General features: G+C 56.2%; 1 protein-coding gene across 1 annotated transcript in view; it reads right to left on the reverse strand.

Moving 5' to 3' along the window:
- Positions 1-2,115: 2,115 nt before the first annotated feature.
- KIAA1614 (KIAA1614 ortholog) overlaps positions 2,116-16,355 on the reverse strand; it is a 32,053-nt gene continuing 17,813 nt past the window's right edge. Inside the window, exons 5-10 of the mRNA XM_036273708.1 lie at positions 14,438-15,966; positions 12,547-12,673; positions 10,865-11,120; positions 7,096-7,223; positions 6,188-6,372; positions 2,116-3,303 (exon numbers count right to left, since the gene is read on the reverse strand). Coding sequence (XP_036129601.1) covers positions 3,110-3,303; positions 6,188-6,372; positions 7,096-7,223; positions 10,865-11,120; positions 12,547-12,673; positions 14,438-15,966 — 2,419 coding nt within the window. The 3' untranslated portion in view covers positions 2,116-3,109. The remainder of the gene's footprint in view (positions 3,304-6,187; positions 6,373-7,095; positions 7,224-10,864; positions 11,121-12,546; positions 12,674-14,437; positions 15,967-16,355) is intronic.

Here is a 16,355-nt window from a genome sequence, read left to right on the forward strand (position 1 = left end):
GCTTGAGGTACAGCCTTTCTCCGCATCCTGACCACCTGCCTGACACAGGGCCAGGGTCCTAGTTCTAAGTGAGGGTTCTGATGGTCCTGTGGGTGATACAAGGCTGGAACCTAGGCAGCAGAGATGGGGACGGTAAGGAGGACATCTGGAGGAACCCAAGTCCCCTCCTACCTAGATAACACATGGCCCTGCCATCGCTTTACCCCAGGAAAGAGTACCCTCTGCCATCATGGATTAAAGCAAGGCAGGTCTACTTCACAGTCCAGACTGCCTCCCCCCTTCTTCCTCCCCTTTATTTCTTCCCCCCTCTTCTCTTCCCCCTTTCCCTTTATCCCTCATCTCCCCCTCCCTTTACCCCCCTTCTGCCCCCCTCCATGCCCTTCTAACAAGCCTTTTTTGGCCTGTAGGGGGCACTGTAGTAGAAAGAGTGGGTCCTGAGTCAAAGGAACCAGGTCTGAACAAACGCCCTGTTATTGTGGGTACAAATGAAGACAATAAACAGGACATTCCCAGCAGACTACTTTAAGGACTAAATAAGATGTGTCAAGAGCCTGGCACCCCATCCCGGGAGGTAATAGATGCAGATGGTCAGAACGCCTTAGAGCCCTTTCCCTGTCCTGTCCCAACTCCCATGCCCCCACCCCCATTTCCATTTCTTCCCAGCTGGGGCTGGAAAGGCAAGGTGTCCTCACTGTAGAGAAAACAGGTGCCTTTGCCCCTAGAAGTTTATTCAACAGGAAATTTCCCCCAAAGTTGCATGACCTTTGTCAACAAGTTTGTTGCTACCAACCTAAAGTGGACAGAAGCACAAAAAGGAGAAACTTCAGATAATGGAATATTCTGCAAAGCAGGGAAACACAACCTCTGCTAGAAACCAAAAGTGGCTTTGCTGAGACAGCATGGAGTCTGCCTTTATAGAAGTTGCCCTACTATCTGATTGGTCCAAGTCTATGCAAATGAGGAATCCAAGTTTGCACAGCCTGATTGGTGCAAATAGCACTGTCCTGATTGGTCAGAATCATGTTCTGATTGGTCATTATGGAGTTACTCTAATTGGTCAATAAAGATGCAAAGGAAGATATTGCTGTGCAGATCTGATTGGACAGGGTAGGTCTCCGCCCATTGGTTGAGATTATGATTCCAGGAACTCCTTTATAAGGTTTGTCCTGTCACCTCAGTCTGTGGCTTTTCTCCGATATGCAGTGTGCATGAGGCCTTTGTAAATAATGGCTGCTAGGCTCTGGTTATGAATTCGGGCCCTGGTAACCACAAGGAGCCCTTTTGGGAAGGTATATTTCTTCTTGGGTCAAGATCTCAAGGCCAGGAATGGGGTTACAGGAGCCACCAGGGTTTCCCCACGCCTGTACTTTCCTGCTATGTGGGGCCATTACTACACTTTGGGGAGCCCCAGTTTGGTCTGTAAGGTGTCCCGGTTCCCTCTCCACACCCTGAAGGCCCACGTACTTGTTCCCTTGGCCCCTCCGCTCACCTGCTAGAGCTGTCCCGTTCTTCCTTCATCTCCCAGCCCAGGTCGGCCCAGCTCCCCACGCTGCCGTGCTGTGGGGTTCTGGGAGCCCCCGTCACCCCTAGTCTGCAGGGCAGTATGAAGGGAACAATCCTGTGCACAATGCCTGGAGCGGGAGAGCACTCGCACTCCCCAGTACTGCTGCCCCTCCCCTCCTCACTTCTCTTAGGCCGGTGCCTCCTTCAGTAAATCTGCTCCCTGAAAGCTGCCTAGCACTCATTTTAACCCAGTTCTGCTGAAGGCTGTGTTTGTCCTTCACCACAGCCTGCACCTGGCCAAGTTCTAAAACAGCCCTGAGCTGCCCACGTCACGCACCCCCCGTCGCACCTATTCAAGGCACCTTAGCTTCCTTTCACCTCCGGCTCATAAACAGACCTTGCCCAGGGCTCCTCTCCCAGCCCAGGGGCTGCCTCTGGAGGCTTCTGCATTCACCCTGTCACCCCAGCCGCAGGTGCGTCCTCACTGCTGTGCCTTTGTCCTCCCTCCTCCTCCCCCACCCCAGGACTCTGCTTATGGACAGTAAAGGTCAAGTGAGTGAGCGAACATCCAGCCCCAAATATAGCAACTCAGGATAGAAGTTTCAGCTTTGCTTTTTAATAAGTTAAAACAGACACATGGTCATCCATTCGCAGAGTCCTAACTCTTTGGGTGGTGTTCAGGCCTCGAGGAGGGAAGCGACCAGGTGGGACAGGCCACCCCCCTGGCCTGTGCTTTGCCATCCCTCTGCTGGCTGACCTACAGCTGCGGTCAGGGAGTTTGCGCAGAGAGCGTGTGGCCGGGGATTCTGGCACCAGCTGCAGCCAGTGTCCAAGTGCAACAGAAGAAGACAGAGGCCCTCTGGGCCAGGCCCTGGTAGCTCCAGCCTTGCTCTGGGAGACGCAGAGGGCAGGGTGGTGGGACAGGGCTGATCAGGCCAGTCTCGTGGGCTACAGCTGCACTTCCCTGAATTCGGCCTCAGTTTCTTTTTTTCCCCTTCAGTCTTATATATCACAAAACATTCTTAATATTCTGGCTACCAGATCACATTTCCTAGATGTTCCCACACCAGATACATGTTCCAAATGTTGGTCAATGTCTGCAAGAGTGTTACCCTAGGACACTTTGGCCCTTTCTGAAAAAAGAACGAAGGTGTGGAATGGGAGCTAGGAGAAGCAAGACTGAAAACGCAGGCTGCAGGCCAGTGTAGCTCAGCCTCTTTGGTTCTGGAGTGTTGGAAGCCGCAGGGACCCCTCACAAGGAGTGGGATGGGACCTGGAGCTGAGACAGTGCTCAGGGACCAACGGAACGATTCGATGACTTTCTCCTCCCTCTGCCGACAAAGGTGCAGGAAGCCGTCGACCCCACCTCAGGCAGAGGCAGCCATATTTTCGTTTCCTTGTTTTGCATAAATTACATCCTTAAATATACAAATAGGCTCCTTCCCTCTCCCTAGCGTGGTCAATCACAGAAGCCTGGCCATGGCCCAGGGCATTCCACACCACCCTTCTCTTCCAAGCAGCTTCGTGAAGTGCCTTCCCGTCACCCCCCACTGGGGTGCCTCCTGGCTTCCGAGGGGGTGACAGTGAGGACCAAAGCACCTCTGAATCACCGTGGGACAGGCCTCTGCCTCAGCACACGGAGTGACAAGCTCTCTGCGTGGGCCAGGAGCTCCTTAACGTGAGCCAATCCCAGCCCTGCGACTTTGGCCCCGTTCACCTCGAGGATCTCATCGCCCACCCCCAGCAGCCCCGAGTACAGCTTGGCCGTGGGCGCATCAGCCATCTCCTGCACGTAGAAGCCTGCAAAGGAAAACAGGAGAATGCAGCAAGTGAAGCTAAAGACATGCAGCTCTGGCATGCTCACAGGTGGGTGCTGTTTGGGGGGGCGGGGGCAGGTGCTCATACAGGGCGCGCACACACACACACACACACACACACACACACACAGAGCCTCATTATTCCCACTCAAAGCCATACTGGCTTTATACATAGATACAGTGTGCCCGTCTCCATAGTACAACTTCATTTTTCCGTCTCCTCTTTGCAAAATGCCTTCAGCTGTAATTATTCACGTATACCCCAGTGTGAATGAGCTGAGCTTAGCTGCTTCTGAGATGAGCTTTAATTGTAGAATAGGGAGGAAAGTGATGTTGAAATCCGAGAAAAAGCCCTACGCCGTGCCTGGCTCTGTGCTGGGCGACACAAACAAGCCCCACTCTGCCCTCGTCGCTGGAGTCTGGGGGCCTCACTGAAGTAGCCGGGGTCCCATCCAAGCCTCATGGCATTTTCTAGAGCGAGCCCTGGCCCCACTCTTCCTCGGCTATGGCTCCTCACTTGGAATTTGGAGGCCTCTGGGCAAAAAAGCCCAGAAACATAAAACCCCTACCCCCATATTTAAAGCCATGGGGCTCGCTTTTCCCTTCTTCACACCCACCCTCCCCCACCACCTTCAAGAGGCCCTGCCTGGCCAGCGGCCCTTTCCCAGGTCTCTGACGTGCAGCGTGAGCCTGGGGAGACCCTACTCCTCCTTCCCTAGGTCCACTTGGGGAACCCACGTGGGTGGGTCAGGCTGTGCAGGGCCTCAGGGCCGCTAGGCCGGGTGTCCCTGGCCCCTGCTGGCCACACAGCGCAGGAAGTGTGGCAGAGGGAGCCCCTCTCACCTAAACTCCTGCCTTTCAAACCCCTTCAGGTGCTTCCATCTGAGAGATAAGAAGAGGGGGGGCTCTTCCAGGGAGATCTGGGGGAGCACAGGTGTCTGAGGCACCAGCCCAGGTCGCTGGAGGAGTGCAGGGGACACACTGTGTGGCTGACAACACCTGCAGAATTCACGGGGACAGCTCAGCGCCACCCCCGCACCTCCCTGCTGCGCACCCAGCTGGCTGGCTCCCTCCACCCTGGAGCCGCCTGTGCATTACTCCCCTCCCCCCCTCCTAGGGTCAGCTTCTTCAGACGGGACTAAAGAGGGCGTCTTGTCCGGTTCCTCACTCTCTGACCTGAAGCCGTTTCACACGTCTTGGACCAGAGGGAAGTGATTCTCTGGCCCACCAGCCCAGCCTCTGGCTCAGTAGCCCCGATTTCCAGAGCCTGCCTCTGAAACACGGGTTGAATGTGCATTGACATCTCCTCCAGACACCTGTAGGTTTGTAGCTCTGGGTTTAGCAAATTCAATCGTTTGACAGTTCCAGGTCCCTGGTCTGAGTGGGGGAGCTCCCTTTAGGTGCTTCTCAGCCACCTGAGCCTTTCCTGCAAGGTGGCCTCCCTCCCGACAGGGACATCTGCCATCCTGACTGCCCGGGCTTCACTCCCAGCCCTGCCCTAGCTCCACCTCTTCTGCCTGAGTGTTTGAACTGCTTGTCTGCATGTTGGGGAAGGCAGGTAAGGATGGGAGGGGTGGAGCCTGCAGAAATGGCTGCTGTGCAGCAGGCCACGAAGTGGGGAGTGTTGAGAAAACCCAGAAGAATGCGGCTAGGGCCAGAGCAGACACTGATGTCATGCCAGCCATTGCGGGGAGACCCGGGGGTAGGTTTCACCTCTGCAAGTCATGACAGAAATATGACAGAGAGTCTGCTATTGTAGGCATTTATTGTCTGCTGGACGTGGCCTTTGTTAAGGATGTATGGTCTCTCTGTCGTTTTAGAAGCAGAAGGCAAAAAGCCTGCTGTTCTCTTATGCTTGTATAGAATCGGATGTGGTAAGTTAGCGCCAGCATCTTGACATTTCAGGGAGGAATGTGAACCAACTCCCGCTCACAGCCCCTCTGAGGCCTAGGAAAAGGGACTCTTGACAGCGGGAGGATGGCCTGGGGCAAGGAGGCCCTGTTCTGCAGGCATGGGGATCTCTGTGACCTCCAGTGACCAGCTGCAGCAGCAGGGGCAGGGCACCGCCTGGGCAGGGCAGGGAAGAGCTCTCACCAACCCAGCTGAAGGGCACCCGGGGGATCAGGCCAGGCCAGAGCCCAAGGAGCCCTTGGGGTACAGACCTCTGCTCCTCAGAACTCCATGACAGGTGATGGGGGCGGGTCCCCCTGCCTGCAAAGGGGCCTAAAGGGCCTTTCGGGGAAGATGGGGGCAGAAGATGGGGGCAGAGTGCACGCCTGGTTGTGTATGATCTCACATCGACAGGTGCTGCTGCTCCCTGTCGGAGTTCTGCTGCCCAAATACACCTCCTTCTGAAGAGGAAAGGGGAGCAAAGCACCAGGCACTTTTCTCTGTAGGGCACCGGATGCTCCTTCTGACTCCCCGGGTCTAGGAGCCAGGATGCAAGTGAAGGGGACTCTGAGGAGCCAGCCCTGAGGGAGGGACGTGGATGCAAGGACTGGCAGGCACACTCTGTGCGCCCATACACCCAGCAGCTGGAGGAGGGGACGTTTAAACACACCGGCCACATCAAAGGGATCGCCTCTGAGAAACAGCAAGCACAAACCATCTCCCTCTGACTCCCCGTGAAAAGCTGGCCTTCAAGATTCTGATTTCAAGAATGTCAGCAGACAGCAGAGGGACACTGGGGTCAAGCCTGCCAAAGAGGCCCTGGGGGGGAACTCCAGCCCTTTTGATAAGAGGCTCTCTGAGTCCAGACCTCCACTGCTCAGCCAAAGACCAGAACAAGCCTCTAACCACAGCCAACAGCACCAGTGTGGTTTATAAGGTCCCCGGGCTGGGGAGCCCAGAAAGCAGAAGGAGTGTACCTGAGTCCCGGCGCCCACTCCCGGACGCCACACAGAAGCCAAAAGTGCCCTCTGGGGAGCGTTGCAGCTGGAGCTGGCTTGTGCCATCTGGGAACACTTCCACCACGCGGCCCACTGTGCGCACCAGGCTGGGGGCCCCCACATCCTCCACACTGAGTGCACGCCGGGGAGGGGCCTTGGCGAACCTGCGAGGGGACAGAAGACAAAGTGAGGGCAAAGAGGGCGGGCACTGGGCTCCAGCCCCTTGGCTCAAAGATGACTGTTGCCTCTCCACCGGCATGAAGAGCCTGCTAGGGCTGAGTCGGCGTGTTCCCGCAGATGTCTGAAGCCCCTCAGACCTGCTACCGAACCAGAAGCCCCCCAGCCCAAGAGCAGTCATTTTTCATCTTTCCAGGTAGCGTTGCAGCAGAGACTTCTCTGATAACCTGATGAAAGCTATAATTTTATATAAAATTTCCAGGAGTTAACAGACACCCTGACGTCCCTCCGTGGAGCTCCAGGTAACAGCAGCTAACCTAGAGGGTCTCGTCTCCAGGTAGAGTCAGGGGTCAAGGGCCTCTTTGGAGGATCCTGTCTCTGAATCTTTCATTTGATCATTAGCTGGGCTAAGGGAGCTCTCTGAACATTCTGATTTCAAGATGTCACCAGGTAGCAGAGGAATGGAGGAGTGAGACCTTCCAAGTCCACCCCTCCAGCACCCCACACCTTCACAGAGCTCAGCAGCACCGGGCATGGCAGTGAGGCGGGGTTCCAAGGCCCCTGTGGCACCTGGGGCTCAGATAACTGGCCTCCCTTTGTCTTACTAGGATCCCAGTCAGGGCCAGCCGCTGAGCGGGAGTTAAGCTTATAGCTCCACTGTCCATTCTGAGTTCGTCCTCCAGAACACTTGTCCACTCGCTCGTTCTTACCTGCCAGATTCACTGTGGTCCCCTGGCTCCCCGACCAGGTACAGGCTGGACCGGTCCACCTTGCCACTCAGCAGAGAATGGAGGTTCTGAAAGGAGGCAGCTTTCTGATGTTGGTGAGAGGGTGACACCTAATGGTAAAGGTCCAATATTGCAGGTGAGAAAACACCTCTGCAGGGCTTGACAGAGAGGACCCCAACAGTGGACCTGAGGGTCCTGTCTCAAAGTCATGGGAGGAGTTTTTGTCATTACTTCAAAGTGCTCAACAGGAATCCAGTAACGTACACCTACACAGGTGATACGGTCTGAAGCTTCAAGCTGTTTTAGTTTCTTTGCTGAAATAACAACTTAGTACTCTAACACTGATTATCTCACTTATTAAGACAAATTTAATTTTCTTAAGAAAAAAAAAGTAAAAGCAAATTAATTACAGAAGAACAATTTTAGAGTTAAAATCTTAAATATTGTTTGGTGATTCTTTAGTATCCCTTTTATGATCAATTACATTAAAACTTTTTTTTTAAATCTAAGTGTGCACCTTAAACCATTGTGAACAAAAAGATGGAGAAGACCAAAGTCCCTCGAGGGTGTCCCCAGCGGTGAGTGTGGGTGGGCACAGGTTCGTTGAAAGCCCTCAATGCAGCTGACTGCTCAGCTGAAAGCATGGACCATGTGCAGGGAAGCAGAACGAGACTTCTTTTGGCTTTGGAGGTTCGGGGACCCTAGAGGAGCTGACACCGAGCGAGACTTGGAGCACGAGCTCTCCAGGGTGCCAGGCGGAAGAAAGAGCAGGTGCAAAGACACGGGCAGACGAGAGAAAGCATGGAGGTCTGGATGACACCTCTGGTCTGGCGGCTAGGCCACCGAGGTGGTGGGAGATGGGCGGAGCAGGCCAGCCCGGCGAGGACCTTACGTGGCCTACTGAGGAGCCCCCACTGATGCTCATTAGAAGAGTTACAAGATGTGATCTGTGCCCAGAAATTGACCCAGTGTGGAGGCCATTCTGAAGGTGGGGGTGGAGACGACAGAGATGGCGACAGGGAGAAGCAGACCTTTAAACAAACATTACAGACATGTGTTACGTCTGCAGTCCACGCTCCAGAGAAGTCAGGCGGGCGGGGCTGATTTGTCTCAGATCGAGAAGGCTCCCTGGGAGAAGTGTTCAACCCAGACCTGAAGGGCAAGCAGGAGCTCCTGGGGAGGAGAACCTTCCGTGCAGGTTCGGAGGCAGAGCCACAGCCACTGGGGATGGCTGGGTGTAGGGACAGGGCCGCTGCCCGCTCGGGAGGGCAAACTGTAGAACAGACCGAGGCAGCATGCGCCCACCCTCTCAGCCCACATGCCCGGTGGCACAGCAGTTGAACAGGAAGTCGCTCACCGTGAGCTATGTCATGAACAGTTCTGGGCCAGACAATTCTTCTTTTATCTTCTTTTTCTAGACCTTGAACATTTCTTTCTACTGCTCAGTCCGCCCTGCACTTGCTCCCACCCTATCTCACTAGCTTACTTTCTCTCTTTGCCCACTTGTGTTACAAAATCTCTATTACACTAACTTCCCTTGAGGGGGTTACAGAGACCAGAGCTCTGAGGGCAACACACCTGGGTGCCCTGGCTCAGATCACAGGGGACACATCTAACTCCACGGGGCCAGTGAATTCCTTGGGCACGGTGCCACTCTAGGCTCTTCTTCCCAGCTTATGGATGCTTTGCTTCTGTTTCTTTGCCTTCTATTCATTCATCCAGCAGATACTTATTGAGCGCCAACCACATACCAAGTACTGTTCCTGGTGCCAGACTGAAATGGAATTTTCATTCAGCCTGAAAATAAAAACTCCAGTACCACGAACCACAATCACCTGCATCCTCTGCTCAGGAGGGGAACAGGGGCCAGAAGAACCCACATAATACCTGGAAACACCTGCAACAGAACAGGGTTTTCAGAAACCTAGTGGAGAGTCAGTGAGCTGCTGTTTGTTTATCCCCCAGCCTGTGGGGAGGGAGAACTCAGCAGGCTGCCCTGCATCCACTCACTCATGCACTCATTCACTCACTCACTCATGCACTCACTCACTCACTCACTCATGCACTCATTCACTCACTCACTCATGCACTCACTCACTCATGCACTCACTCACTCACTCATTCACACGCTCACTCACTCATTCACACACTCGCTCACTCATCCACATACTCACACACTCACACACTCATTCACTCACTCACTCACTCACTCATTCACACACTCGCTCACTCATCCACATACTCACACACTCACACACTCATTCACACACTCACTCATGCACTCATTCACTCACTCACTCATTCACACGCTCACTCATTCATTCACACACTCATTCACACACTCACTCATGCACTCATTCACTCACTCACTCATGCACTCACTCACTCACTCATTCACACGCTCACTCACTCATTCACACACTCGCTCACTCATCCACATACTCACACACTCACACACTCATTCACTCACTCACTCACTCACTCATTCACACACTCGCTCACTCATCCACATACACACTCACACACTCATTCACACACTCACTCATGCACTCATTCACTCACTCACTCACTCATTCACACGCTCACTCATTCATTCACACGCTCACTCATTCATTCACACACTCACTCATTCACTCACTCATTCACACACTCACTCATTCACACACTCGCTCACTCATCCACATACTCACACACTCATTCACACACTCACTCACTCACACACTCACTCATTCACTCATTCATTCACACACTCACTCACTCACACACTCACTCATTCACTCATTCATTCACACACTCACTCATTCACACACTCACTTATCCCTCACTCACTCATTCACACACTCATTCACACACTCACTCACTGTGCATTGTGTCTACTATACTCACCACTGTACTAAATATTGGGAACACAGAGGTCAAGGGGTGATCCCTCAAAGAAGTCACACTGCAGTGAGGGGAGAGACAAATACTATGTACAAGTTCCACCAAGGAGGGAAGCCCAGGATGAGATGGAAACAGAGCACCGGCCCCTCAGTTCCTGAGGAGGCAATGAGCAAAGTGTCCACAGAGGAGTAGACATTAGCAGGAAAAGAAGGTGGGAGAAATGTTTCAGATGAAGGTTCAAAGTTAGTGTGTGGCCTTCGTTACAGAACTTCAAGGTCAAAGACAACTGGGATGGGGTGTTAGAAGGAGAGTGATGAGAGAAGAAAGCAGTCGGATCAGAAACCCTCTGGCAATGTCAAGTGAGCTGAACTTTATCCTGAGGGTGATACGGGACCGATGGCCTGTGCGAAGCCAGGGAGTGGCAGGGCCAGATTTGCTCTCAGAAGGACATTCTGGAAGCCAGTGGAGACATGGCAGGGCTGCCAATCAGAAGGTTGCTGAAGTAATCCAGGCGTGAAGTCATTTGTGCTAGACTAGGAGTCACTCTGGCCATGAAGAAGGTTCTAGAACGACCTTCTAGACTCCAGGTCTTGGCAGTAGTGACAGAGTTGAGGGAGAGGGAAAGGAAGGAGTTTAGGATGAGCCCAGGCCAGGCAGCTGGTGGGGAAGTGTGGGGTGCTGCTACCCCCACTGTGCCCTGGGGACCCAAGTCTCAGGGGTCAACTGGGGAGACAGGAGCCTCCCCTTCCCCAGCTCGGCCTCCTTGGCAGCCTCCTCGGCACTCCGTTTCTCCGTTCACCATCCATTGCAGTGGTGGCTGCACCACCGCTGGCCTCACACAGCCGTTGGCTGGGCCCTGAGGACTCACCAGATGCAGGGATTGTAACGATGGGGCCCTCTTCACTTTGGGGGTGCTGGCGTGTGAAGCCGGGCCAGGCGCAGGGGGCTGCAGCTGTTCCACACTGTAGCTGCGGGACTTGCCCAGCTTGGGCCGTGTGCCCTGGCCCAGGGCCAGGAAGAACTTTTTCAGCCCCAGGGTGGTGGTGCTGCCGCTGGTTTTCTTGTTCCTGTCAGGAGGGGCAGCTGAGGGCGGGCCGGCTCCTGCACTGACCCCCCGTAGGGCTCTGAAATGCAAGGGCGGACGTGAGGTGGGGGAAGAGGGCTGAGGGGGCGAGGGCGGACTGCACCGCGGGGTCCTGTGGGCCCCAGAAGGAGGAAGTGACAGCCAGGCTGCAGAAAGAAGGGCCCGGTGGCCTTCTACAGGGTACTCTGTGCGGTAGCGCTTAGGGAGAACAGCTCAGACAAGACTCTGTGTCACACAACTGTGGGTTCGCCCAGTCATTCATCCATCTGCTCACTCTCTGTTCTTAAGAACCTCTTCTCGGCCTCTCATAGGGGACATGTGGCAAATGACCAGAGTAAGTGGTAAACAGACGGACAAGGGCCTTCCTCTCGGGGGCTCATGAACAGCAGGCGAGGGAACAAAGGAGAGAAAGCACCAGTGTCTGCAGAGTAGGCTGAAGCAGAGTGACAGGGAAGCCAGGAAGGCCTCTCGGAGGAGGTGATGTTTAAACTGAGAGTTGAGTGGCAAGAAGAAGTCAGCCCGCCGAGCCCAGAGGGGAGAGTTCCAGAAGAAACCACAGGGGCGGGAGGAGGCTCGGTGCAGGCAAGATCACAGGGGCCAGGCATTAGGGCTTGGGCGTCCTGAGCAAGGGCAGGGGCACCCGGCAAGTCAGGCAGGCCGGCCGGGGCCAGATTACACTGAGCACGTAGACCAAAGTAAGAGGTTCTATTCTATTCCAAGCTAAAGGAAAAACCATGCGACGTTTTAAGTAGGAGAAATGACATCCCTTAAAGTTTTCAAAAGATACCTTTGACTATTGTGTGGAGAAGGGACTAGAAGGGTCAAGAGGGATGGCAGAGGGCAGCGGAGAGGACGCCCAGGTCCGGGTGTGAGCACTGTGCGGTGCGGTGTGCGCACCGGACGGGGACCTGGGGCAGCGGTTTTGTTGGAGGTCGAGAATTCAGCAAGGCGCTCAGATGCCCTAGTGGACACGTCAGGGAAACTGGGTGCACAGGTCTGGAGTTTGGGGAGCACACAGGGCTGGAGATGGAGACCTGGCTCTCGGCGGCATGTGAAGCTTGGGTCACGTGTCACCAGGGCTGGTGCAGAGCAGGGAAGAGAAGGCCCTGGCTGGAGGACTGGCTCACCAGGCTTGCGAGAGAATGTTTCCTCAGCATCCGGTTGTCCCCAAGCCCAGGGCCAGGAGCACGTCCTCTCAGGCGGATTGCCCATCCTGGGGTACCCGGAGTGCTGGGGCTGGCTGGCCACTGTGCCCCGCACAGCACCTGGAGCTTGAGGCCATTCCATGAATGTTTGGTGAATGAATGACCCAACACATTAGACTGGAAATGTTTGGGAGAGGAGCACTGGGGGGCGTGGTTAGACGTAAGTCACTCACACTACCGCTCCAGGGGGGCTCTTTCTTCACTTAGTGTCCCCGGTCGCCCACCTCCTACGGTCAGGGCTCTCTTGCTCCCGTCACTCACCGAGATGATACATGCCCTTCGGAACCGGACTCTGTCCTCTGCAGGACTCCCTCTGGTTCCTGGCTGGACTCCGGCTCCTCTAAAGCCAGGGAGAAGGTGACGCCCATGGAGCTGAGGGTGCTAACACCTGCAGAGGTGAGAAAGTCATGGCATCCTCCTGCAACAACCGCACATCCCTCCCGTGTCACTGGCCCACCCGCACAGGGAGGGGACAGTCCCCGCCCAGAGGCAGGAGAGCCAGAGGAAGCGAGAGAGCTCCATGCGGTGAGGTCAATGAAGCAGGGACAGGGTCTGTCTTACTGCTGTTACCCCATCACCCCCAACACAGTACCTGGTACACAGTAGGTGGTTAATTAATGCCTAGTAAATGGAGCAGCTGCTTGTCATCAGTCATGTCCCTCCCATATCAAGAGACATATTTGGGAGCAGGGGAATATTTTGTATTCGCGGGGCATCTGGGATGTGCTAGGCAGTGAGTTAAACCCTCCTCAGAGATTACTTCAAGGGTCCCTAGGAGATAGGTCCTGTTATTACTCAGTTACAGTGCAGGAGCCTGGAGTGCAGAGCGGTTAAGTCACATGCCCAGGACCTCCTGGCTAATGAGAAGAGGAGCTTCACCTGGGCCTCTGCCCCAGGCCCCAGGAGGTGAAGGTGGGGCTGCCCCACAAGGTGAGCAGCTCTCAGAATAGAAGCCGCACAGGAAGTGGTTAGGGGCAGCCAGCCTAGAGCCCACCAGGAAAGGAAACCACACCTTAGCAAGGGCGGAGAGAGCTCAGAATGGGGCCCACTTCCCCCAGGTTCATGTGAGCAAGGGAGGGAGAGGGAAAGTGTGTGTGGGTGTCGGTGTGTGCACGTGTGCGCGCGCAGTGGAGGGGGTGGCCAGCACACAGGATGGGGGAGTCTTGGCATCCTCAGTAAGGTCATCCTCAGTAAGGTCAGTGTGGCCTGTCGTCTGCCTGTCCTCTCCTCCACTTGTCCAAGCCCTAGGTCTCCCCTGAAGCAGCCCAGCTCCAGGGCTGCCGGAGCTGTGGGCACGTGAAAGCAGGCCACGTGGGTGGGCCTCTTCCTTCTGCCCAAAAGTGAATGGCTGCGGTGCTCACCTCCGCTCACATCGGGGATCAGAGCTAAGGCTGCTGACACCCAGGATTTGCCCTCACTATGAGGACCCTTTCTAAGGGCAGAGGTGATATCCCACATCCTTTCCCGCTGAGACACACCAGCCTGCCCAGGGGGTCTGGAAGAGCTCAGGTACAGGAGAGCAACCCCAGGTCCCTGTAAGAGCTTTGCCTGCTGGTCACTGTGTCCTCTGGACAGCATGTCTGCATCTAGCCACAGAAGGTCTCAAAAGCAGGACTTCTGCTGAATTAATTCACTTACACATTCATTCCCCACGGTGTCTAGTATGGTGCTGGCATGTAACAGTCAATGCTGAATGAAGGAGTGAATGAATGAAATGGAGATGCTGAAGGGGCATTTGGCATTTACTACTCTAAGCAAACAGTAAATCCTGGAGTTGCTGCTTCTCCCTGCTCTGCTGATGGTAAAATCCCCTTGCAGCCCAGGCCTCCAGCAGCCACACAGCTGGGAGCTTCTATGCACCCCTCAGGGTTCCCAGAAGTCAGAGCACCAGCACCGCTTCCTCACACTCTGCCTCCCCAGGGGCAGTTGGTTAACCCACCTCCAGGCTGATGCTGAACCCTGCACCCAGCCCACAGACCCTGCCAGCTTCCCTGACACCCGCCATCGATCTGGAGGGCTCCAAGGGGCTGCTGGGAAGGTGTGTGGCTATGTCACCTCTGAGGATGAGCAGTAAGAGAAGGGTGTGTGAGGCCACAGACTTGGCCTGGAGTCTCGGCTCTAGAACTGCCCCAGACCCGCGGCAATCCCTTACCATCTCTGCAGTTCTCCAGGGGTGCCTCGGGCTCCCGGCTGCTGGCATCCTTCTCCACCCTGCCCTCGAGGATGGTGCTTCCCCGGGACTCCTGCAGCCCCCCAGGCACGCCGCTGTTGCAGTTGTTGGTGGAGAGGGCCAGCAGTGGATGCCTGACTTGGCTGCAGGGCTGGGTTGGTGGGGGCATGAGCTCACAGGTCCTGGGAACTACACTTGCGGAAGAAGGCAGGGGAGTGTCCACGGGCTCTCCCTGGTCACCTGGCCTGCGGGGTGCCTTCCTGTGAGACCCAGGTGAAGTGCTTTTCCTGGAAGAAGGAGGAGTTGGCAGCCAGCCTTCTGGGGAAAGGGAAGCAGTTAATTTCGGGGCCTGGTGTGGGGCAGAAGGCTCTGCATGACTCTGTTGCTGGGGGGCAGTTTCCAGAGACTTGTGGCTTTCTAGAACCTGGTCTTGTCTGCCTGGCCCCGGGGATGCCAGCTTTCTGAACGAGGCCTTGGCACAGGTTTTCCCACACAGAGCCCAGGAGTCCACAGGGGGGGCCCAGTGATTTCCCAGTCCTGGTTGCGGCTGCCCCTGGGGCGCCAGGGAGGCCCTCTCCGAGGCCTGCACACAAGGCTGGGAGAAAGGGTCTCCTGGGGGGAACAAAGTCCCCTCACGCGTGTGTCCTCTGCCTTCTTTCACCTCATCTGAAACCTCCAGCAGATCAACCCCAGGCGGGGTCGGAGGGCTCCCCGACAGCTCCCTTTCCACCTTCCGGAACCACCTGTGGCCCCCACGCGGCCTGGAGCCCCGCAGCCGGGGGCTGCTGCCGCGGGCCCTGCTGGGCTGAGAGGCCCCAGCCTCCTCGCTGTCGGTCCTGCAGCTGTCCGAGGTGTCGGTGCTGTCCAGGGCGGAGTCCACCTCCTCCCGGCGCACAGAGTCTCCGATGTGTGTCTCCCGGATTAGCTCGGTGCGGAGCCTCTGTTCGGTGGGGAGGGGCCTGAAGGGGGCGCTCAGGCCCCGAGAGCTAAGGGGTTCTGCCAGCACCCCCTCCAGCCCAGAGGCAGCCTCCCTTTCCCGGAGGACCCCGGGGTCCAGAGCTGTCTTCCCCAGGGCAGGGCGGGGGTCCTCGATGCAGCTCCCGCAGGCTGGGCACATCCTCTCGCTGCCCCGTGTGGGCGGCGGTGCGGAGAAGGCCCTTGGGTCCGGGTGGCCCAGGAGCTTGTGCAGAGCCGCTTCGCCGGCTTCCCTGCGCTGGAGGCCCCCCGCGATGTAGTCGGCAAGGTGGGGCTTGGAGCGCAAGGGGCCCTGGTCCGCCACCTGCAGCACGGAGCTCAGCACCTGGCGCTGCTGCAGCCGGTCCAGGTAGCGGGACTCGGCGTCGCGGGCCGACTCGTCCTCAAAGCGGACGCGGGACGGGGAGGAGCCGCGCTTCGGCCACTGCCCGCTGCTGGACTCCCCACTGGAGGAGTCACTTGTGCTCCCGCCCTGCAGGTTGTCTCTGCAGGCAAAGGGCATCCTCCCGTCCAGGGCGGGGCTCCTCCCGCCATCCCTGATGGGGAGACAGGGGAGAGGTCACAGGCAGAAGTGAGGAGCAAGTACCTGGGGTACTCCGTGGTTAACTGCCACCCCAAAGTTACCCCAAACCAGGTGCCTGGGGAGTCATGCAGCAAACCAGAGCAGCTTAGCCCATCCTGACCCTGGGACACAGCGCTGCGCAGAACGACAGGACGGCGTCCACGGTGCCCGCCCCTCGCTGCCAGCTCAGCCTGAGGTAAGACGAGAACTTATTAAACTCAGGATTGTGCGGAGGGATGACACCAGAGTCCTCGTGCGTGTGCAGAAGAGGACATGAGCCTGGCTGGCGCGTGAATTGTCACAGTGCTGTATTTGTTGTGAGGAGTTCGTGGGAAGAGTGTATTTTATGTCTCGACAGAGACT

The sequence above is a fragment of the Molossus molossus genome, unplaced genomic scaffold (assembly GCF_014108415.1).
Source record: "Molossus molossus isolate mMolMol1 unplaced genomic scaffold, mMolMol1.p scaffold_m16_p_20, whole genome shotgun sequence".
Lineage (NCBI taxonomy): Eukaryota > Metazoa > Chordata > Mammalia > Chiroptera > Molossidae > Molossus > Molossus molossus.